At 40.1% G+C, this 24,072-nt stretch overlaps 1 protein-coding gene across 7 annotated transcripts in view; it reads left to right on the forward strand.

Moving 5' to 3' along the window:
* ANKS1B (ankyrin repeat and sterile alpha motif domain containing 1B) overlaps nucleotides 1–24,072 on the forward strand; it is a 336,209-nt gene that overhangs the window by 150,584 nt on the left and 161,553 nt on the right. For all 7 annotated transcript variants that reach the window (XM_033163008.1, XM_033163011.1, XM_033163012.1 and 4 more), the window contains 2 exons: nucleotides 2,284–2,356; nucleotides 15,820–15,926. In XM_033163008.1, coding sequence (XP_033018899.1) covers nucleotides 2,284–2,356; nucleotides 15,820–15,926 — 180 coding nt within the window. The remainder of the gene's footprint in view (nucleotides 1–2,283; nucleotides 2,357–15,819; nucleotides 15,927–24,072) is intronic.

Here is a 24,072-nt window from a genome sequence, read left to right on the forward strand (position 1 = left end):
CCTGGGAGTCATTTTGGACTCACAGCTGTCCATGGAAGCGCAGGTTAATTCTGTGTCCAGGGCGGCTGTCTACCAGCTCCATCTGGTACGCAGGCTGAGACCCTACCTGCCCGCAGACTGTCTTGTCAGAGTGGTGCATGCTCTGGTTATCTCCCGCTTGGACTACTGCAATGCGCTCTACGTGGGGCTACCTTTGAAGGTGACCCGGAAACTGCAATTAATCCAGAATGCGGCAGCTAGACTGGTGACTGGGAGTGGCCGCCGGGACCACATAACACCGGTCCTGAGAGATCTGCATTGGCTCCCAGTACGTTTCCGAGCACAATTCAAAGTGTTGGTGTTGACCTTTAAAGCCCTAAACGGCCTCGGTCCCGTATACCTGAAGGAGCGTCTCCACCCCCATCATTCAGCCCGGACACTGAGATCCAGCGCCGAGGGCCTTCTGGCGGTTCCCTCACTGCGAGAAGCAAAACTACAGGGAACCAGGCAGAGGGCCTTCTCGGTAGTGGCGCCCGCCCTGTGGAACGCCCTCCCGTCAGAAGTCAAGGGAATAAACAACTACCTGACATTCAGAAAACACCTAAAGGCAGCCCTGTTTAGGGAAGTTTTTAATTTGTGACTCTGTATTGTATTTTGATATTTGTTGGAGGCCGCCCAGAGTGGCTGGGGAGACCCGGCCAGATGGGCGGGGTATAAATAATAAATTATTATTATTATTATTATTATTATTATTATTTACCCAGGCTTATGGTTTTTGTTTGGAGAGTGGTTAGAAAGCTTAGTGAGCTTTGTTGTGTTCATCCTTGAAGTTAGGTGGGTTGGACTTGTTCCTTTTTAAATACGTTGTTGGATGAGTATTTTAGTTTTTGTTCATTTTCTGATTTTAATGTGCAAATAGCTTTGAGGCCCTTGAGTGCAAAAAATATGTCTAAAATTTAGGATAAATAAATAATATAACTCCAAAACCTGTGATGGTTGGAGCTGAAGGGAGTTGTAGCCAAAACACCTGGAAGGCATGAGGCTGGTGAAGGCTGGATTAGATAATACTCACTGAAATGGACAAATAATCTGCCCTATGTTCCTGTGCACTGTAAGATCTCTAAGCACAGTGGAACTTTTTGCATTTGTATGTGTGTTTCTTTTCTTTTTCTTTTTTCCAATTTGTAGCCCTCCAGGTCACTTGAGAAGACCTGTTGAACATTTGGAGATTTAAAAAAACCACACATTCTAAATCAATTGGTGAAGCTCAAGTTGTCTGTGGGTTTTAAAAAAAAATGGTAGAAAAACTGCTAGCCGTGCTGCATATATACAATCCTTTGCACATGATCAAAAGTGTGCTTGGTTTATTGATGAAAACAAAAAAAATGTACTATATCTAATGAAAAAATTCTCAGGGAATATATATTGTGATAGCCCCAGAGCAGTTAGATATCTGGCACAAATTTCAGAGGTTTTTGTTGCAGTGCTATAAGCTTAATGGAGGTTATTATCTCCACAGAGAATTCAGTCACCTAGATGTAATCTGTGGCCTTTGGTTGAAAACCAATTAATGGTTCTGCAAACTGCAGTTTCCAAACCCAAGGGAATCTCTTGTTAATTCAACCAGTCTCCCTATAACAAAGGACAATAGAAGAAGTGTATAATGAAAAAGCACTATGGGTATGTGGAACAAAGCTAATTGAAGAAATGACCACCAGCAGCTTGGTAATTGAATGAAAAGGGATGGGTCCTGTTGAAATATGGACATGTCTGCATCTATTCTTTATGGACAGTCTTTGGCTAGAGTCCCTCACCAAACCTTAGGTTTTCAATTTTATTTTATTTTAAAAACCATAGCTCCATTTCTCTCTCTCTCTCTCTCTCTCTCTCTCTCTCTCTCTCTCTCTCTCTCTCTCTCTCTCTCTCTTTTGCTGGTTACAGGTAGGTAGCCGTGTTGGTCTGCCACAGTCAAAACAAAAAAATAAAAATAAAAAATATCCTTCCAGTAGACCTTAGAGACCAACTAAGTTTGTTCTTTTTTTTTTTGCTGTGTGCTATGATACCAAACAGTTTAAGATACTGAGTTAGGTGACCCCCATGCTGTTGGAACTGCATAGACTGAGCTTCTCAGATAATTTTTGAAGCTACTGAGATTGAAGAGGGGCCAGTCACATGTTTTTGTGTACTGTTCTCAAGTCTATTATTGTCCCTTAAATAATACAAGCAACTTTTGTTTCTATACTTATTAATGTATCATGATGCATAATCATAGCATTTAATACTCCCCTTTTTTTTTCCTTTCAGATTGATAAAATAATGAGTTCCATAGATGCTGGTATTACTACTGGACTAGAAGTGATTAATGATGGTATTGCAAGTAAGTAATACTTTTTCTTTTAATATGATTAACTTAATCACTACTGTGATAGCTAGGAAAATGGTAAAATATCGCCATGTGTTGTGATTGTATCATATTTTAGTAGCACTAGCCAGAATTAAATTTCATTCAGCATTTTTTATGCAGTACAGCAGTTTTGGGGCACTTTTCACCCTTTATTCACTACTAAAAATAAAAAACCCTTCCTGCTATTTGACTTTGAATAACCATGATGTTCAAAGCATATGCTTAAATTCAGTGCCTCTTTTTATCATTTTTAATTCATTTGTGGACAGATATGTCAATAGGATACTATTAGCAATGTCACATTGCTCATCTATTTCTGTACAAGGAAAAGCAAGTGTCGTTGTCTAAAATTGTAACTAAAGAGACAGCTATATCTAAGCCAGAAATGTTTTCCTATTGACTACTGAAAAAGATCAGTGTAAATGATATAAACCATGATTGACTAGAATCATTTGAGAAAGTGAAACACAGAGGAGATGAACAGGAGAAATTGTGGCAGGAAATTTGTTGATGAGATTTGGATGGGTAATATAACTGATATTTATTTTCTTTTTCTTTTTTAACTTTTCTAAAGAAAAAAAAATACTGACCATGCTGGTGGTCATATCTGCCATTGTGGCAAACTAAAGCTGTGGTGCAGACATGACTTAAATGCTTGTTATTTTCCACATATGACTGTATCGTGTGTTTCCAGTTGCTTATTTTTAACCACCAGCATTAGCATTAGGAGCTCTGGTTACAAAGGGACACTGGGGCCAGATTGCTAACCAGCCCTCATCATTACATGCCGGCATCGCTCTGCTATCCGTTTGATTAGCATGTACCTCTGCAGATGTAAAGCCTACACACATGGATTCCAGGCCTGTCTGTTTAGAATTCCCCTATGAGGACATCCATGCTCAATTTGCAGGACCAAGGAGCTGCATACCTTAGAACATATTAAAATGTAATCTGAAGGCAAAACAATATTAGAATGGCTGCCATGCAACCTCCTTTGTGGGTGGCAGTCCAAAGCAGGGACTCTACCACTGAAAAGGGTGTCTCCCAGTAGGCCTAACCATTTACTATACTTCTCTGCTGAGGATCTAAGATTATGGGCAGGCACGTATCAGCGCCTGGAGCATTGCATGCACCCTCAGCCTGGGGGCAGGGCAAGTTGGGGCAGGGCACGCTGCACCGAGCCTTGTCCCCCTGCCCCCCTCAGCTGTAGGGTCGTTGAGGGAGAGGAGGTGGGTAGATCTGGATGCAAGCCACACGCTGCCATTTTGGGCAGCGTGAAGTCTGCAGGTGCCCGAGCTACTGTGCCACTCCCAAGAGAGATGTGTGGCTCTGGCATGCTGCAGGCCTTGCGGTAAGTGCTGCCCCCAGTGGTGTGGCACCCAGTGTGTGTCCCCCGGCCCCTAGCTATGTCTTTGCTCTTGACTGATTCCAGCAATATAGTTTGTTGTTCTGTTAGGCATTCATTTTGGGTTAATTGCTTCTCTGAATTAACCTGACAGTTAAAAAAGCGACAGACTTAGTGCCATCCTTTATATTTCATAGCTTTTTGATCACACGGCTTACATTTTTTCTGTCTCCACACACACTAACCGAAGATAACTTTTTGTATTTGTGCAAGTGAGTTCTAGTCCATGAAAACTTATACCACATGAGTAGTCTCTAGACTGCTATGATATTCTTGAACGTTCTTGGAAAGAAAGTACAGTGGTGCCTCGCAAGATGAAATTAATTCGTTCTGCGAGTGCTGTCGTATAGCGAAAATTTCGTCTTGCGAAGTACCAACAGGGGAAGAGCAGTTTGACGGGGGGGGGGGGGAATCGGAAATTTTTTCGTCTTGCGAGGCAAACCCATTCAAAAATTCGTCTTGCGAGACAGCCTTCCGCTAGCAAATGCCTTTCGTCTAGTGAGTTTTCCGTCTAGCGAGGCATTCGTCTAGCGGGGCACCACTGTAGTTAGTTGCAATATTGTTTGAGCAACAGTAGATTGCTCAGTAGCAGATTGCTCGATTTTTTTTTATTGTAAAGGTATGTGACAGGCCACGTTTTCCCACTCAAACTGATATCTCTTGAAATCAGAATACACATTTTAGAACAGGAAACAGTAAATGTATTTTTCTAAACACTAACTCTGTCAAAGTGCACCAATTTTGTTAATATGTGATACAGTTATGTCTTTTGTATGATCAGTAATAGAGCACTCATAAAGTTGATGATTGAGAAAGAAGAAACTAGTGTAAGTATGTATTTAGCCTTTACTGCGAGTTCTTTAAACTCCCCTTTTCCTACATTCTGTGATGTTGGTTTCAGGAGGTATATGTTAGTAGCTCCTCAGTATAGTTGTAAGTGTAGTTACTACCTGTAATCTTAGTGTAACAGTCAAAGTTTCATCTCCTCCTGGATGAAAATAAGAGAGAAAATAATAGAATAGAGTCCAAAAAAAACCCTTAATGTTTTTAAAGGAAGAAGCACTGCTATATTGGCCATTCTCTGTATTTGTTACCATATGGTTGTAACTTTGGCAAGCTTATTTTCCTTCAAAGCTGTTAATATCCTCCCTCTATAAGGGCAGAAATGAGATAAAATGTAAGTATTTAATTAGAACAGAATTTTAATTGGAAATGTGTAGGCATTTTGAAATAAACCATTTCCCCACAATTTTTTCTTATATATTTAAGAGAATATAGGTTGATATACAGTGTTAGTCATACACAGAACCATTAAAATCAGTGGATTTCAGCCAACTTAACTGCTGTCTGCTGATCTCACCAGCTACAGTAGTCTCATACATGTACTCTTCAATAAGAAGTTATCTTTATTAGTCTAATATGTGACACTGGCTTCGATATTGACTGTATTTTAATATGGATGCATGTTATGCATGTTGCCAGTGGCTATGGGTGGTAAAGAATACAATCTCCAGATTTCTGCCAGTGATTCAAGACTCTGAGAGTTGCAGATACTTTATTTATATCGCCATTAAATATTGTATCTCTTAATGACAGCCATTAACAAACGTGGTTATTAAAATTGTGTGGGCTGAGCTTGAGAATATTGAGGGCACCTACAGCCTGATTCTATGTATGTTTACTTGAAAATGAGTCCAGTTTCGTTCAGTGGAGTTTGCTGTCAGGAAAGTGTGCATAAACAGCATCATAGCCTTCGCCACACAATCCTTTTTCTTTAACTCTGAAAGCTCCAAACCTCACAGTTACACATTGAGAAGGGGAAATTAATTGTTCATCTGCTTCTCTGAAATATCATTACAGATTTTTCATCCTTAGGCCTTAAATAGAAGTCTTTTGAAGCACAGAAAGTCTGAAGTGAGATTATTTCCTAGAGGCTGTATCTAAGCAATAATGTAAATGTGCACAGATAAGTTTGGAACTGTTGGCTTTGTTGTACACCACCCCAGTCCCTGAGCCATGTGAGATTCCAGGGGTTCTTGTTTCTTTTGGAGTGAGGAACAGTGGAGACTGTGGTGTCTTCATGACATAAGGATTATTTCCACATATTTACATCCTGAGCCTACAGTGGAGTGGTTCACAGCATTAACAACCCACAGCATTGCTTCCCCCATAGCCGCAGCCTTGGATTCAAACAGAAATCAAACATCACTCTGTCTCTCAGTGGCCAGTTTGCTGTTTTGCTTCTAGCTCACATCACTCCACACTCTGTTCTCAGTTCTGGATTTGTCCTTCTATCTGTGAGTTGGAGGAGAGGCCCCACCCATTTGTCATTTCACACAGAGCCCCTCCCTTTGTTCTTTTAATGGCCCATCACCTAGGCCATCACTTTAGCAGGAAGCTAGCCTGGCTATTCCAAGAATTAGAAGGGGGCCTAGGCATTAGAAGGGTCTTGGCATACATCCTACTCCCCCTACCCACAAACTCACAACACTACCCTTGTTCAGACCTGTCAGGAAACCCCCCTTCCCGCAATCGGGATCGCGGGAGCGTTTGCAGTATAGGGAACCTCTGGTTCATTTCACCAGCTCATCCTCCCCCTCCTCCGCCAGAAGCTCCCATTCCTCCAGTGGGGAGGGGGAGCCGGAGGCAGGAAGGCAGTGCAGGGGCTCTGACAGGCTCGCAGAGCCTCAACGCCAAGGGGAAAGTGGGGAACGGGGTCAGATTCCCACGCTCCGAGGGCGCAGACCGGAAGGACGCGGAAGGGGGAGGCGGGGGTTCAGAATCCCGCGCCTCTTTTGCTGGACAAAGAACAGGAAGGGGTCATTCCTGGACTCTGCAGAGGGATGAGATGGAGGTTTGATCTTTTGCTCCACTGTATAAAGAACTTAGTTTTAGAAGTTCTGCGTCTGGCGTTTGACTCATGAGCAACCACTGAACGCCCTTACAAGACCAGAAAAGCATTAGCATCTAATAAGTCAGCAAGGTCCCAGCAAGAAAACAAAAAAGTAGCAATACATCTCTTTTCTTATTGTCCTCTCAGTACTATAGCCTAGTGAACTGCAGAGGATTTACGGCAGACTTTCTATTAGTACTAGCTTCTGACTGAACATTTAGTGATGACATTAGAGAGAAAAGAATGCCAGACTACTGCAAGAAATGTTGAAGAGAGACTACAATTGAATTAGATTTCCAACATTCCTTGAGGGCTGACATGGAAAAGAACGAAATCTGGTAAGTTGATTGTGTGAAGTAGACTGATGACTAGGGCCTGAAGCTCAGGGACTCTGATAAGTTGCTGGGAGTCTGTAGACTGGATGAGTCTTCTTCTAGCTGAAAGAAACACTGTCTTTGGAGGAGGAGAGGCACGTGAGAGGATACAAGCACAAAGACAGCTAGGACCAATTTATGATGCTTTATACACTGACTAAATTTATTTTGGTTGTAAGATTACTTCATGATTATTTTATGATATCCTAATGGTGAGCTTATTGTCCAAGTGTGGATCCTTACATAGCTGCCCATCTACTACTGAGCCAGGTTCAAGATTCTTGTTTTACTTTACAAAGCCCTGAACAACTTAGGTCCAGGGTCCCTCGGGGATCATCTGAACCCTTATATCCTAGCTTGATCACTGAGATCATCTGCAGGAGTATTACTGGTCATTCTTCCAATCGGTGAGGCTCATTTGACAACAAAAAGAAACTGAGCACATAGAAACAATTGAACATGTTTTTCTCCACTGCCAGTATTACACAAACATACATGCTAGGTTTGACCTGCCAATAATACACAAATTTCCAGGACACACATATCTCCTTACTGCCAATAGAGATTTAGCAGGCACCTTCTGTGCCAACTTTGAAATGTCTGCTGAAAACTGTTTTACTTCACCAGGCCTATGCAGGCAATTGATAAAGCATCTTTTCACTATGGTTAAATGAGGTCCGTTTTTAACTTTTTTAATATAGTTTTTATTGTACGATATTAGTTTTTTTTTGCTGTAAATGGCTTTAATTTTTTATGGCATAGCAGTATATAAATATTTTTATTTTTTTAAAACGGTACCATCCAGGCCTAAGAAGGAGGGAAAGAGTGTTGATGGTTGGAATCCTGAACAGAAGCACTCACACTGCAACATTTTGTTGCAGATCCTACCATTTTTATATGTAGTGGGGGTTCAAGACTGCTTGCACTCTCCTCCCTGGCGTGTTTTCCTAATCTTGCCAAATGTACATGAATTGGATGTCACATTTGATTAGAAGTTTGTGTACAAGAGTCTAACTGATATAAACCTGATGTGTATGTAATCCTTTTCAAATATGGGGGAGGGGGGGACTGACCACACAGATTGTGTCTACATGCAGTCCCCTACTCCAACATGACTTCAAATAGTTGTCAGTCTGGCCTGCCAGCAAGTGGGCAAACATGGTACCATGGACTACTTCATCACCATTAATTCACAGTTGGGGAATATCTTTATTAGGACCAACCAAAATGTCACAAAAGAATGCCTAAATAATTCTCCAGAACTCTAAATCAGGCAACAAGTTGCACAAGACAGGATATTGGGGATCAGGGAGTTTTAAAAAAGGATGGGGAGAGGAAGACTGGATTTGTACTGTATATACTCGAGTCTAATGCGCAATTGAATCCAATGCACACCTTAATTTTCGCAACATAATTTGGCAAGAAAAGATGAGCATTAGATTCAAGTAAATACTGTATCTAGACTCTGTCTGAAGAAGGAGGTTGCAAACTCAAGTAGTCTCTGGTATTTGCAGGTATCAGATAATGTGTAGAATTCTGGGATGAAGAATCAATGAACTAGTTCAGGCAGGTCCAAAGTCCGTTTTGGAGGCCCAATCCAGCCTGCTGGTTGGTTTAATCTGGCCCCTGTGGCAGTTTATTTCCTGGGGTAAAATCCTTAAAAAAAAAGTCAACAACTTTGGTAGGCTCTTTGGTCAGCCCTCACGGCCCTTCACTTCATCAAATCTGGCCCTCTTTGAAAAATGTTTGGACACCTCTGGCCTAGTTTTTGAAAACATCAAATCTTTCTATTATTCAGCTCTTTTTCAGGTCTTAAGCAAAACACCCAGCTTCCTGGTTAAGCAGGAAGCAGATGCACAGCAAAACATGGCAGTCTTTATATCAACAAAGCCAGAGAAAAATCTTGTGTGGTATAATAAGTAAAAGAGTTGATTCAAGCCAACTTGTGGAGTATTGCCTAGTGATAGGAGGGAATGTAATTTTCAATATGCAAAATCCCTTTCCAGCTTGTAAAAAATAAATTATCCTTGTGTTGCAGACCACCCTGAATGGCTAGATACAGTATTCTCCAAGGCACATAAAAAGGCAGCTGTGTTGGTCTGTAAGGAAAAATCCTAGAAGTCCATAGCTGGACAATACCTGTATTAGGATCAAGTAAAATATCGCAAAATAGTGTGCAGGCTTTTGAGTTCTTTAGAATAATTAATTGGGCAAGATGCCTTATACAAAGCAGGAGTTGTAGGTGGAATGAGGATGGATCTTGACACCTTGTAGTGAGCATTTAGACCCAATCTAAAAATCTTCTATCCTTTTGTTTAAAAAAAGTGTTTCCTGTGTAATAAAAAAGTTTTAATCTTCTGCTAGAGACCACATGAAATTTGATATTTTGCTACACTTTTTTGCCACTAGCTCAGCCAATGTCTAACCAAGCAAGCAAATTATTTTTAGATATATAGGCTTGTCTAAAAGGTTCATGCTTCTCACAATTCATTGATTTGGCTTGAACAACATACCTTTAGGCTATTTCTTTGCTCTTTCCATGCAGCTTGAAAGTGGGAGGTTTTAGGTTTTCCCTGAGTTTAGCTGTGTGGTTTATTATTACCACAGCATTTGCTTGCAAAACAAAAGGTCTGAAGTATCCATTTGTGAACCTGGGTGCAATGTACCCTGGGGGATGGGAAGGGCTGGCGTGGCAACAGGTAAAGAATTGCCACAACAACATTTTGGAATTGAAAATTGCCACAACTTTATTGGTTACAGGTGTAGGTAGGCTTTGGCTTAGGCATTGGGTGTGGGTGTGTATCCTGAATCAGCCGCTTGCTGATTCAAACTGGGATGTAAGTTCAAGCGGTCCCTAAGGTACCCTGGACTGAAGTTGTTCAGGGCTTTCTAACTTAAACCTGGCTTGGTAGTGGATGAGCAACACATAGACCCTTATCCAGTCCACCACTGCATTGAGACAGCTACCCAGAGCTTTCACAGCCTTTCCTGATTCCCAAGGTATAGAGGAGTAGAGCTATGTGTAATCAGCATACTAGTGTAATCAGCATACTAGTGGCACCTTGCTTTAAAACTCCCAATGACTGCTCCCAATGGCTTCACATAAATGTTAACTAGCACTGGGGGGGGGGGGAATCCTGCAGAACTCCATCACACAGGTGCTAGAAGGCCAAGGAGCACTCATCCATGTCTTTCTTAGGTCTGCCCTCCTGGTCAGGAGTAACCAACCTCTGGACCAAATGGAACAACTCTTCAGGATGGGTTCTTGGGGATGCAATGGAGGCAGCAAAGTAGAAGCTCTTTGCTGCCCCTGCTGCCATGTAGTAGGCTTGATTATGAGCCTGAACACATGCTCAGTTGGATGCAAGAACTATACCACTTATGCTGTAGCCCCCACCCAGTCCATTTCATCAATCACTGCTCCCCATAATACCAAGTGAAGCATCAGGGGGACCTCAGGAGCAATCATATCAATGACCTATGAGTCTCAACATTCCATAATGAAACCAGGACTTCAACAGGATCACCTGCCAATCCACTCAGAAAAAAACCCCCGTAAGTGTTTACGAATCTATCACATTCCATCCTAACCGGTCCACCCCACCCCACCCCACCCCTTTTGCAGGGGAAAACTGTTGCTGCAAGTTCAAACCTCCCTGGTTTGAAGGTATCAAAAACATTTCTGGAAGAGGGGAGGAAACAAATTCCTAATTTTCTTATACATGGATTGCAGCTGCAGTGCACAGAACAGGATTTCCTCCATTCTGCCCTGCAAGCATGCAGAGAATTGGGGCATGCAGAGAATTGGGGCATGGAGAGCACCATATGGAAAGCCTTGTGTGTGTTAAATAAGCCTGACTAAGACGTGCCCTTATTACAGCTTTTCTCTTTATCTGCTATACCTCCTCCTGTTCTGATTCAGTGTGTTTCCGTATGTTTCACAGCAATTATAGGGGGGGGGATCAGTGCCAGGCAGCTTACACAAACAAAACCTCATTGATGAGGGACCATATAGATGTGAAGGGTCACTAAATCACTTATCATATTGATCATGTTTTGTCTGCCCTTCATGCCACATGCAGCATTGCCCCATATATGACATTTATTTTACCATTTAAGATGCAGCTGTTGGTACCATATATTAGAAGCTGCACTGCACCGGGCTCTGATTCTCTCCCCTCATTTCTGGTTGCAGACAAGGAACATGTAGCAGAATACTGTACATTCTCCAGACTCTGCTTCTCAGGTTCTACTACATATATATATTTTCTTCCCTGTATTTTACTTTTATTATTTTTTAATAAAAGAAAGGAACTGTAATGTAAATGTAGGGGTATATCACAAAACATCAACCTCATAGATGGTCAGTCAGCAAAGCCACAGCATACTACTTGCCTATTTAAGTAAGATCTACTGCAACAATTATCTCCAAATGAAAACGCCCTTTCTTCTGTGTTGAAATATATACTGTATCACATTTTAAAAAGATAATCAGTGTAAAGGGGAATCCTATCTCCAGCATCAATGGCCATCTAATATTTTAACGTAGAATATTTTTTCCTATATTAAATATGTTGCTTTAGAAACAATTGGCAGGCTGCACTATTGTTTTTGACTTCTTAAAAAAAGTGTTGATATATTTGACACGAAACACAAAGCTGTGAAAATTGCACCATGCTGTATATAAGATGACAAATCTGGGCCAATAAACATGTCTGGAAAGAATAGTTTTGAAGAAATGTAGAACAACTATTGTGTTAGACAGGAACACAAAGGGAATGACATCAGCCTTTCAAAGTTGAAAACTGAATTTGAACAACTAAAAAGTCAAGTTTCAACACGACTGAACATTACAAACTTTACATTTGGTGGTGTGAAGCCATGAGTATTATTGGATGGACTGCATAACTTAGTGGTAGAGCACATCCTTTGAATGGTAAGGGTCATAGGTTCGCTCTCCAGCATCTCTAGGTAGGATTGGAGGAGAATCCTATATGAAACCCTGGAAAATACGGTACTAGTCATGGTAGACTTGCCTTCCTCAACCAGATGTCATCCTAGTGTTTTGACTACAACTCCCAGCTGTGCTGACTGGGGCTGATAGGAGGCATAGTTCAAAATATCAGGAGGGCACTAGGTTGAGGTAAAGCTGGTATACACAATACTGAACTAGGGTGAACAAACTTATGATGCTCACTATAAGGCAGCTTCCTTTATTCCTAGAGTTCTTTTGACTTCTTCCAAACCACATGCAGAATTTATCAAAAAAAAAAATCTTCCGTTATTGCTATATAAATAATATTTGAAAGTTCTTTATCAAAATTACTATTAAATGCTGTTATGGAGAAGGAATGTTGAATTTCAAAAGTTTTTTCAACACACCTGGATCAGTTCCTGTTGTTTTCCTTTCTTCTTGTATGAATATTGGGAAGCAAACTTCAGATCATACCAGTTGATTTGCTTCCACCCCCTGCTCTCCTCAATGCAGGGAGAGGTGAGAAAAACAACGGGATGTGGGTTACTAAGTGGAGGTGTAATCCAAACAAGATAGAGCTGGTTTTAGTCAGTAGGACTACCAATTACGGGTTAACAAGACAGTTTGTTTTAGAATGGGCTACATTTGCCCTGATAAATAAATTTTGCAACTTGGGGGTGTTTCTGTTTAGTAAAATGGAAGGATTGCATTTGCCAAGCTTAGGTTAATTGCCAACTATGCATGTTTTGGTTAGGGCTGCCCTATGTCTGGAATTTCCTGGACATAGCCAGAATATGGCAGTCGGAAACAGTGTCTGGGTGAAAAATTCCTGAAATTTGGATGCATGGCAACCCATGTCGGAAGTCTGAATTTTGGCGAATTTCCATAAAATTTGGCAACCCTATTCTTAGTGAAGGGGGAACTAGCCATGATAACTCATGCAGTTAGTTGTCTTAAATGGCTGGGAGTTTCAAAGTTACAGCAAAGCAAAGACTTTACATGGAACTGCCTTTGCAAAGTATTTCATGTGGCCCATAATACAGCAGCTAGAATTTTAGCAAGAATCAGATTTATGGAAATATGCCTCTGTTGCTATTACACCTATATGAGGTTCTGGTTCATTTCTGAGCTCAATTGAAGGGGCAGCTTGAAGAATCTATTTGTTTATTTAATTACCAATCAGTCATGGTACTATTCCTTTAATCTCAGTGTCCCTGGTTAGTCTCTTTCTGTGCTCTTGGCCCTATTGGTGTTGAATGCCAGATCTACAAGCCAAACAAAGCACACCTGCCATGTATGGCAGCCCTAGGCACTTGGTAAATCTCCAGGTTTTGCTTTCTCCTTGGGTCTGCAAACAAAGGTCATGTTGAGGACTTCTGGCCACTAAACTTAACTTAATAGACTGCATATGGCTTGATGCCTTACAAATTGCGCACCTTTGTGTTAATTGCTTCCCTATAAGTTCCTTGAATTCTTTTTTTCTGCATGTGACACTCTATAGCCTCATTTAGTTGCACTGTCTGTTTATTCAGAGCACAGACACATATATATTACCCATCTTATGAATGTTGGGGAACCCTGCCTGCCATTTTGATAACGTGTGCATGCTCGTGTTTAAGCTGGATGCATTTCAGAATTCTGTATGGTCTTACAATTCCATGTCTCTATATCTGTGTCATTGAACAAATTGAATTTTATCCTATATTTCTAATTGCAAGAGGGCATGGTACCAAAACATAAAATAATAATTAAAAATAATTAAAATCTGTAAGTCAATGAAATGCTAATTCTCTTTTTAAAGATAATGTAGCAGGTAATTAAACCTGGAAGGAAAATCATACCCAAGAGCTTTTTCTTTAACGTGTGTTGCAGTTTACATTAAATATTATATTAAACATTTATTTCCAATGATGAGACCCACAATCCTTTGCAGAGCTCATTGAAATCCATGGAATTGGGTGAATCTAACTCTGCATACATTCAGGCTCTTACTTGTTTTATTTACTAGACCTGCTTTTGAATAAGTGCATAAGATTGGCTGAAAACCCTTCTTTAATCTGCTTCCTCAATCCTCAAAATATTGTGAAACTATTTCTTAGATTCTTGGTGGCTCTGAATGGATGAATTTACATTAATAAATATCAGCAACAAAACAGAGTACTATTTGTTTGAAGTCTCCAATAAATATTTTCCAGTTCAGATTGCTTCATTGCCCATTCAGTAGTACATAGGTTATAAGAGCTGAATAAGATATTTTGAAGTCACCTAGACTTCCCTCTGACTTCAGCCACACTAGAAGTGAGTCATAGTGTGTTGTGTTTTCTGATTCACGCATGTGCTGGGTGTGTAATGTTTTGGTTATGAACAATAAAGGGTTTGTTTATGTAGGCACTGATTTGCAGCAGTACATACCTGGAAATAATGTATTTGTAAAAAGCTTCTAACAAACAGATTTTTGACTAGATGTGAATCCCCTACTTTCATGTATATTTAGAGTTTCTATAAATAAACGGTTATCCCTGTGGTTAAACATTGCATTTAAGTTGGAAAAAACAAAGTTTATGAATGAATTATTATTATAGTTCCCAGAGTATCAGCTATATTGGTAAATTTAGAAATATTGAACATTCAGTTTTCTTAAAATTTGTCATATTTATATATTCTTTTCTCATTCAGACAGTTCCTTTTTTGAAAAGGGATATGATATTTTACATAGTTAAAAAAATCATGTAAGTGTTAACATGAATTGATTACCTTTTTCAGACTGAATTTTAAACAGATTATAATGAAGCTTTGCTGACAAGTCTGGTAGTATTTTATGCTTGAAAAATTTAGAAGATGAAGAAATAATTATTTTGACTGCAATGGTGGTGTTCAATTTATGTTACTCGGTTTTAACAAGAAAACATGCAACACTTTATTCATTCATTATGAGCTGATTGAAAAGAATTAATAGGAGCAGTGGTTTAGAGCACACTGTGTGAGCAGAGCAAAGCTCAGTGCAGTCTAAAAAAAAGGAAGCAAGTAGTAAAGCATGCAATAGGCTACAGCTAATGCTTTGCGTCTCCTGATGTCTTCTGAAACGTGAAAAATCTACAACAGGCAGATTTCTGTAACGCATCACTGGTAGAAAGGTTCTATTCAGATTTTAGCGTTTTAGCTTGCCTCTGATGACCTGCTATTTTCTGCATTTGTTTTGACTGCTCTCATCATTCAAGATTGATGCTTGGATGGGTGTGTAGGTGGAAGCAGCAGTAGCAAGCTTACAGCTTACAGACAAAAAATCTGCCTTATCTGATGGCTATTATTGAAAATGCGAGGTGTAGCCTAGGCTGTGTAATGAAGGAGAGCGAGCGAGGGGGAGCAAGGAGCATGGAGCTGCATACTGATGAATGTAGGAGTATTTGATAAAAGATTTCTTGCTGCTAGCAGTGCATTGCTCATGGTGGAGTATTCCGACAATCACATATAACAGAAAACAGCTCAGCTGACAGCTTGATATGCCTTTTCCCCTCCACTGCATGACGTACTGGTCTGTAGTAGAGATTAATACCTACGAAATGTTGAGGTAGGAGCAGATCTTACTCTATAGCTTGCCCTGGAAACTATGTGCTACTTCTGACTTTCTTTCTTGCTGGAAGCATTCATTTGACAAGCTGGCGGGCTCCTTTGATACCAATTTCTCTCGGAACACAATGTGGCAATGCCACCTCTCAGCCCAGGACCATCGTTATTATCCTGTGGATGGATATTCCCTGCTTAAACGCCTCCCTTCTCAAACTCTTTCAGCACCCAGATGCCCTGTCCAGACTGTGGGACAATGGTTGGAAAATATTGGGCTACCTCAGTATGAGAACCACTTGCTGGCTAATGGATTTGACAATGTACAGTTTATGGTAAGTGATTTTCTCTGTGTAATATTGTGTACTGATGCTTGGTTCTTTGCCTCATGAAATCTTATACAGCATAGAAGGGAATCTGTTTTGTGTTTTGCAGTGTGCTTTAGGATAAAAATGCATTTGCATAATCCTATCTGCCTACCAGTACGAGCAACGGATTTGGGAGCCACAGCTCTGCTTGGTTCATATTTTGTTCCAAAGCATTTTTAAAGAAAGTAAAAGCGTAATACATCTGGACTACCCCTGAGGGGGTGTGGAATCAGTTTCTCTTTCTATGAGGGCAAGTGTATCGGTAGGGAACAGACTATCCTAGTTAATATTGAAATCTTGTAAAAATAATTAATCTTCATATTCAGTTCTAAATGTTCAAAAGGACTACTGTATGTTGAGCTTTAAAAAAAGAACTATATCCCTAGTGCATAGAAATGAATGGCTGTTCCTTTAAATGTAAACCTAAAACCCACCTACATTTAACTATTAAAGAGTTAACAGAGATGGATAAGCCAGATTTCTTTGGTATACAGTGTCCATATTTTGTGTAGTGCTTTAAGCTATGAAAGCTTTCTACAATTATGACCATGGACAGGAAGAAAGGTAACTTAGTTGATAAGGCAATAGCCTACCCTTTTGTATACACCTTCCAGTTCCTAGATGTAGTAACACTCACCACACCTGTTGTTCACAAGCTGTTCTTAGAACACATTTCACTATATTTTCTAATTGTGAAGTCAGATTTTTTAATGTGCTGCAGTGTTATTGTCATAATAGAAAACTTGCATATGCTATATGAAATGCATAGTTTTGTGTCAATGCACAATGGTGATTTTCTTAAATATGTGAAAAACCATTATGGTAAAGATGTTAGAGAATATTTAAATTAGATTACAAGGTGGCTCTAAAGCATTTGAAAAATATATCTATGTAAAATATTACCAACTCCTAACTTCTAGGCTATATTAATCCAATTTCTTCATACAATAAGATTTTGCATATGAATCTAATTTTAAGCAGATCAAGCATCAATGGCTCTAGATCAGGCCCTGTGATATACCTATGCAGATATTCCCATTTATGATTTAAGCATTAAATGTCTAAGGTAATTCAAGGATGACACGGGTTCTTTCCCCACCTTTGTATTGTAAGATCAATATACAATTGTTGCAGTAGTGTATAGCTGGTTGTACAACAAGGGATTAAATTAGCACAGATTTGGATGAAATGTTAGGTTCTTATAATCAGTTAAATTATTATACAACCAGTAAGGAAGAAAGTAAAAGAAATCATGAGTGATAAAATATGCCATGTTATTCATAGCCATGTTATACTGCTGTTGCATTATTATCTTGGATACTTTGAAAAGATTAACCAATATTCCGTCTTCAAATCTAACAATTTTGAGTGGCATATATACACTGCAGTTGCATATCATAAGTTCCTAGCATACTAAAAAATGCACAGTGTAACCAAGGATTATTAATGCTAGAGAGACCAAATAGCATTTACATTCAAAATATTGAAAAGGTGCTAGTCTGCTAAGAAAGGATAAACTTGTTTTTCTGGCATTAAATAATTGCTTATCCACTGAACATTTTGTATAGTGCAGAGCTTTCTTCTTGGTACATGTCTACCAAGAAGAAAGCTCCATTTAGTTCAGTGGGACATATTAGAAAGGAAGTGGGTTATAGGACTGCTGCCTGATTCTGTTTTATGAATGCTTGTTTTATCAATGGAATATTCAACCCCATTATCAGTTTTAATTCCCAGTTTTGAATTGTTATGTCAGGACAGGCACTATTAATTTGACATTTTTGTTCCTCCTTTATCATACTTCCCATTTTGTTTTTCTAGAAATACGCTTTGATGCTTATTTGTTTTCCTGTTGCCTAAGCAACACCATCACACAGCTTTTTAGAATTAAGTAGTAATGTATGTCTTAGTAGATATTTCATGCAGGAATCCGTATAGTTAATGGTGATAGAATTTTCAGTATATGAGGAAATATGTTCAGGCAGCTCTCAACAACAGTGCTGTATTCATTAAAATCACATAAAGTAATGTTTTTTTTCTCAAATAAAAAGCAAATTTGATAAAGCATTCATTAGAATAGTAGAAAATAAGCCCTTGGGTTTATACTCCTTTAGCAAGAAAAGTAAGCATTTAAATACAATATAAATTCATTAAAGATATTGTTAGCAGCTTATGTACATAGAATGAAGAAAAACAATCTCTATTCATTTTACCTACATTTTTCAGTTTATTTTTATTATTTTTCTGTCATTATTTACAAATGCAGTAAGTATGCAAGCTACCGGTATGTCTTGCTTCCAAACATGTTATATATTTAGAATATTTTTGCCTATAGTGAGTGAAATTCTGTAATCCTAGAATGTTGATGCACAAAGCATCATAGGCAACCTGTTGATGGCTCTACCTAAGTTGAATTTCAGAAAGTAGAAAACAAGTCACTAGATGAGATGGCTATGCTTCAGTAGATCCATTTATAGTACCACCAGTATTCTGTCACAGAGTGAGTTGTATCCTTTGAAAGTAAAAGTTGGATAATGGAATAGTGTGCACTTGCTGAAAGGACAATGATGACATCAAAGACAATAGAAAGCAATGATTAGTGTGCTATTTAACTGTCTGCTAAGACAGTGGAAGAGTTATATCCTTGCAATTAGGGTACTTCAGCTAATTGCAAATTATAGCATCCCGTCTGGCCTAAGCACTTAGGAAACCTAATGAACTAATGGACATAATTCTTTTTCAAAGATTTTTAACTCTTCTATTCACAGTATAACCTTTATGCACACTCAGGAAAGTACTGTAAGAGGTCTGATCAGATCTAACTTGAATTAAAAAACTGAATGATTGATATTTAAATATATTTGATTACAGCTTTGCACTGGAATTGGGATAACATTTGGTTTCAGTAGAAAAACAGCTAAGCAGAATTTAGAATGAGCCAACACATGATGGATTTGGAAAACCACATTAACAGCCTTGATGTTATTTTAGAGAGGTGTCAAGAACCAACAGTCATAGTCAGGATATCAGACTTAAATAATAATAAAAAATTGTTGTTGTTTAGTCATTTAGTCATGTCCGACTCTTCGTGACCCCATGGACCAGAGCACGCCAGGCACTCCTGTCTTCCACTGCCTCCCGCAGTTTGGTCAGACTCATGTTGGTAGCTTCGAGAACACTGTCCAACCATCTCGTCCTCTGTCGTCCCCTTTTCCTTGTGTCCTCAATCTTGCCCAACATCAGGGTCTTTTCCAGGGAGTCTTCTCTTCTCATGAAGTGGCCAAAATATTGGAGCCTCAACTTCAGGATCTGTCCCTCCAGTGAGCACTCAGGGCTGATTTCCTTCAGAATGGATAGGTTTGATCTTCTTGCAGTCCATGGCACTCTCAAGAGTGTCCTCCAGCACCATAATTCAAAAGCATCAATTCTTCAGCAATCAGCCTTCTTTATGGTCCAACTCTCACTTCCATACTTCACTACTGGGAAAACCATAGCTTTAACTATATGGACCTTTGTCGGCAAGGTGATATCTCTGCTTTTTAAGATGCTGTCTAGGTTTGTCATTGCTTTTCTCCCAAGAAGCAGGCGTCTTCTAATTTCGTGACTGCAGTCACCATCTGCAGTGATCATGGAACCCAAGAAAGTAAAATCTCTCACTGCCTCCATTTCTTCCCCTTCTATTTGCCAGGAGGTGATGGAACCAGTGGCCATCATCTTAGTTTTTTTGATGTTGAGCTTCTGACCATATTTTGTGCTCTCCTCTTTCACCCTCATTAAAAGGTTCTTTAATTCCTCCTCACTTTCTGCCACCAAGGTTGTGTCATCAACATATCTGAGGTTGTTGATATTTCTTCAGGCATTCAGTTCAGCCTTTCGCATGATGAATTCTGCATATAAGTTAAATAAGCAGGGAGACAATATACAGCCTTGTTGTACTCCTTTCCCAATTTTGAACCAATCAGTTATTCCATATCCAGTTCTAACTGTAGCTTCTTGTCCCACGTAGAGATTTCTCAGGAGACAGATGAAGTGATCAGGCACTCCCATTTCTTTAAGAGTTTGCCATAGTTTGCTATGGTCGACACAGTCAAATGCTTTTGTGTAGTTAATGAAGCAGAAATAGATGTTTTTCTGGAACTCTCTAGCTTTCTCCATAATCCAGCACACGTTCACAATTTGGTCTCTGGTTCTTCTGCCCCTTCGAAATCCAGCTTGTACTTCTGGGAGTTCTTGGTCCACATACTGCTTAAGCCTGCCTTGTAGAATTTTAAGCATAACCATGCTAGCATGTGAAATGAGTGCAATTGTGCAGTAGTTGGAGCATTCTTTGGCACTGCCCTTCTTTGGGATTGGGATGTAGACTGATCTTCTCCAATCCTCTGGCCACTGCTGAGTTTTCCAAACTTGCTGGCATATTGAGTGTAGCACATAGAATTCCAAAATAAGCTTAGAAAAGCCAGACTGAAACTTATAAAGGTCTGTTTCTTTGCCCCTTTAGTCAATATTTGTGGGAGTGTCTTAAAAGAAGCTGAATCTCTCCCTACAGTGGTTATTTGGGATATGAAGGGAAGGCTGTATGGCCATGTATAGAAGAAAATGTTTTGTTGGCATCTGTCTGTCTTGAGAGACAATCAAGTTCACCTCTGGGGATGAAGTCAAACTGCTGGACAAACACAGTGCCTGCTGTGGCTGCAGTGACTGGTAACTCATAACTGCTGCCTCCCACATTGTTTTTGCAGCATTAGCAGCACCAAAGTGACCTCTCTGGGGTGCAAACCTGGGCAGTGTATATGGAGGTCCTCAGCTGCCCAGACAACATGACCCTCTCTTGGCTTCAATGATGTGGTCCAAAGAGAAGCAGAACAATACATTTGGCACTATCTTGGCTGCAAGAGTTGCTGGAAGGAGGTGTGCAAGGTGCCGTACAACTGTCGTAGGGACTCCTGTCCAGATTTGTGTAGGGTTTACTCCTTAGCCTTTTATTCTCTCAAAGATGTCCCACAAGGCAGCAGCCATGGATTATTCTTCAGGGTTTGTTCAGAAAGCCTTTCTCATGGATGAGTACAGTAGTACCTCTGGTTGCGAACGGGATCCGTTCCGGAGGCCCGTTCACGACATGACAAGAGCGCAACCTGAAGTGCCGAATCTGCGTATGTGCGCAGCGCGATTCGGTGTTTCTGCTCACACGCGAAGCGCCAAACCCGGAAGTAACCCATTCCGGTACTTCCAGGTTCGGCATGTTCGTATCCCAGGTACCTCAGGTTAAGAACGGTTTCAGGTTAAAAATGGACCTCCGGAACAGATTAAGTTCGTAACCAGAGGTACCACTGTAATAATATATAGACTTTAAGATGTTATGCATCATTTGTTGTTTTGTTGCAGAAGAGAACTACTGTAGATGCAAGGAATGAGCCCAATGGAGTCAATTCTTACCCCCACTTTAGGTAGTTGCTACTACAACATTGGAAAACTAAGTGTTTGCTTTTCTTATGAACAGAACATGGAAGGAGAATTGGGCTCTCAGCTGCTAAATAAGGTGAGGGCCCCTTAACAGTCATCCAGGTCTTACTGCTAGACACTTGCCAAGACAACAGCTCACAGAGCTATCATAGTAGTAACCTGGGAGCTCTCCAAAGTCCTGCAGATGATTTTGGGGCTTGAATTCCTACCTTGAACTCTTTAGGGGGCACTACTGGGCTTCTGTGGGTCGTGAGTGGCATTGTGGGTTAAACCACAGAGCCTAGGGCTTGCTGCTCTGGTTTCCAGAAGTGGCTTAGTCATGCTGGCCAAATGACCCGGAAGCTGTACGCTGGCTCCCTCAGCCAATAAAGCGAGATGAGTGCCGCAACCCCAGAGTCGTCCACGACTGGACCTAATGGTCAGGTGTCCCTTTACCATTACCTTTTTACTGGACTTCTTCAGTGAATCTTGAGCTCATAGAACAGGATACTCTGTTACTTATCTGCACATTGAAATGCTCTCTGATTGAAATCTTCCCTTCCAGTTGTCTAGCTTTATCCATTTGATCAGACTAACCAGTCCCATCTTTGTTTTCTGCTAACACTCAGAATCCCAATATCTTCTTGAGTGCCTTTCCCAATATAAATCTGCCCAGACCCTTAGATCTTTGTTTGAGGCCCTTTTCCAGCTCCCCTTCTAAGGAGGCTTGGAGGATGGAGACAAAGGAAGAGGGCATTTTTAGTTGTGGCTCCCCAGCTGTGGAATGTACTCCCCAGCAAGGTCTGCCTGGTGTCGTCATTGGCATTTTTTCAGTGCCAGGTAAATATTGATGCCCGCCCCCCAGGATGCTTTTGATAGACTAAGATGACATAGATTGTTATTAGTGTGCAGCTGGGGTTGTTTCTTCTTCTTTGTTTTTTATGGTATAATCTATTTGTGTTTTTAACAATATTGTAAGCCATTTGGGTAACAAGTGACTAACAGATGAAATCATATTAATAGCCAACATATTCATGTAGACTACAGTTTCTCATGCAAAATAGCCTATTATTAAAATAATGCCCAGACATAAGTATCACTGGGATTTTTTGAAAATCAGTAGTATTACAAGGGTCTTTCAGCATAGCCAGTGCAATAAATACACAGGTGTTGGTTATTGTTGTTCAAAATATTGTTTTGAATATTCTTCAGATATTCTTCAAAAGTGAAGTTATGTTGTGAGTATATATTTATTTTCCAGCAGTATGCTGAATTTGGATCTGGAAAAATTCCATTTCTCCCTCAGTACATTGATTGTTATGTGAACTATGAATGCCCAGATAGTTTCCTGTGGTATGAAAAATGAGGATGTAGTACCTTTTCATGCATTCCATTACTGTTTGTGGAACTTTAAGTTTATTTATGTATGCAGATTAAAACCTTGAGACCTGTGCTTTTTCCACATTTTCCCAGTATTCGTCCAACACTAAACTGAACAGCAGAATGCTCTCATGACTGAATGCACAGAAACACATTTATATAAAAATAATTCATTTTAAAATTTGTTATTTATGTTTTCGGTTGTTGTTGTTTTGCCTGCTGGCCACACATTTTCCTGCACCACATTAAACTAGCCCCAGGGTACTCATGTAGCCCCATTTTACAAACATGAGTTGCAAAATGCAGTCTGATTATTTGTGCCTATAGATGAGGGCTGTTATCACATTGCTGGTGCTGAGTTGGGGCTTGTGGAATTATTGTGTCAAAGATAAATCAAGTCAGGGCATGTTTTTTGGCTAATGAAGAAGTTGCACAGGAAAGCTCAGTCTAAGATATCACATTTCTCAAGACAGCAAGAGAATTTGAAACAGGATGTCTAATGCAATTTGTCAGGAAGACTAATACAATTTGTCAGTTGCTGGCTAATGGCTGTCTAATTGGCATATATTCATCAGTACGCCTGGTCTGAAGTGGGTCCGTTTGTTTATGGTAGTGGTGAGAATATTTTTCAACCTAGAGGGTGGCATGCCAATGGTGTGTGGGACCAGAGACAAGAGTTGGCAGAGCAACAGATGGGCAAAGCAACAAAGCAACACATCCAAACAAATGTCACATGTGTACACACACACACTTCCAACCTCTATCCAGGCAAGAAAGAGGAACTATCACTGTTCAAGGATGCATTTCAGCCAGCCAGAATAATCAAATATGCTATGGTGCAGGGAGGCAATGCCATTTGGTCTGGAGAGTATCCTGTGGGTCTTTATTCATCACCTGATTCTGAGGTTCCCTACCCCTTGTTTAAAGAATAAAAAGCACATGTCAAAGTTATATGACTGATAGTTCAAGATCAGCCTTGAAGGTGAATCAGGAACATTTTTGTTTTGGTCTGAATAGGTATATATACCCCTAGGTCATGTGCTAGGATAATATTGCCCACCACATAGGTCTGCTGTGTAACATTCCTGTTCCTGTGCCTTCTTGTACTGCTGTGCTGAGAGTGCTGCCATGCACTGGGCATTCACAGAAAGCTAGGGCTCTGTTGTAAAGTATATATTGGCCATATCGCATTAAGCCAAATCACAGCATGGTTTAGATGAAATAAGCACATGGCCATGTATTCAAATTGGATCATTGTAAAATAATGTCTGAAACGTCTAGGGAAAACATGACATGT

The sequence above is a fragment of the Lacerta agilis genome, chromosome 10 (genome assembly GCF_009819535.1).
Source record: "Lacerta agilis isolate rLacAgi1 chromosome 10, rLacAgi1.pri, whole genome shotgun sequence".
Taxonomy (NCBI): Eukaryota; Metazoa; Chordata; class Lepidosauria; order Squamata; family Lacertidae; genus Lacerta; species Lacerta agilis.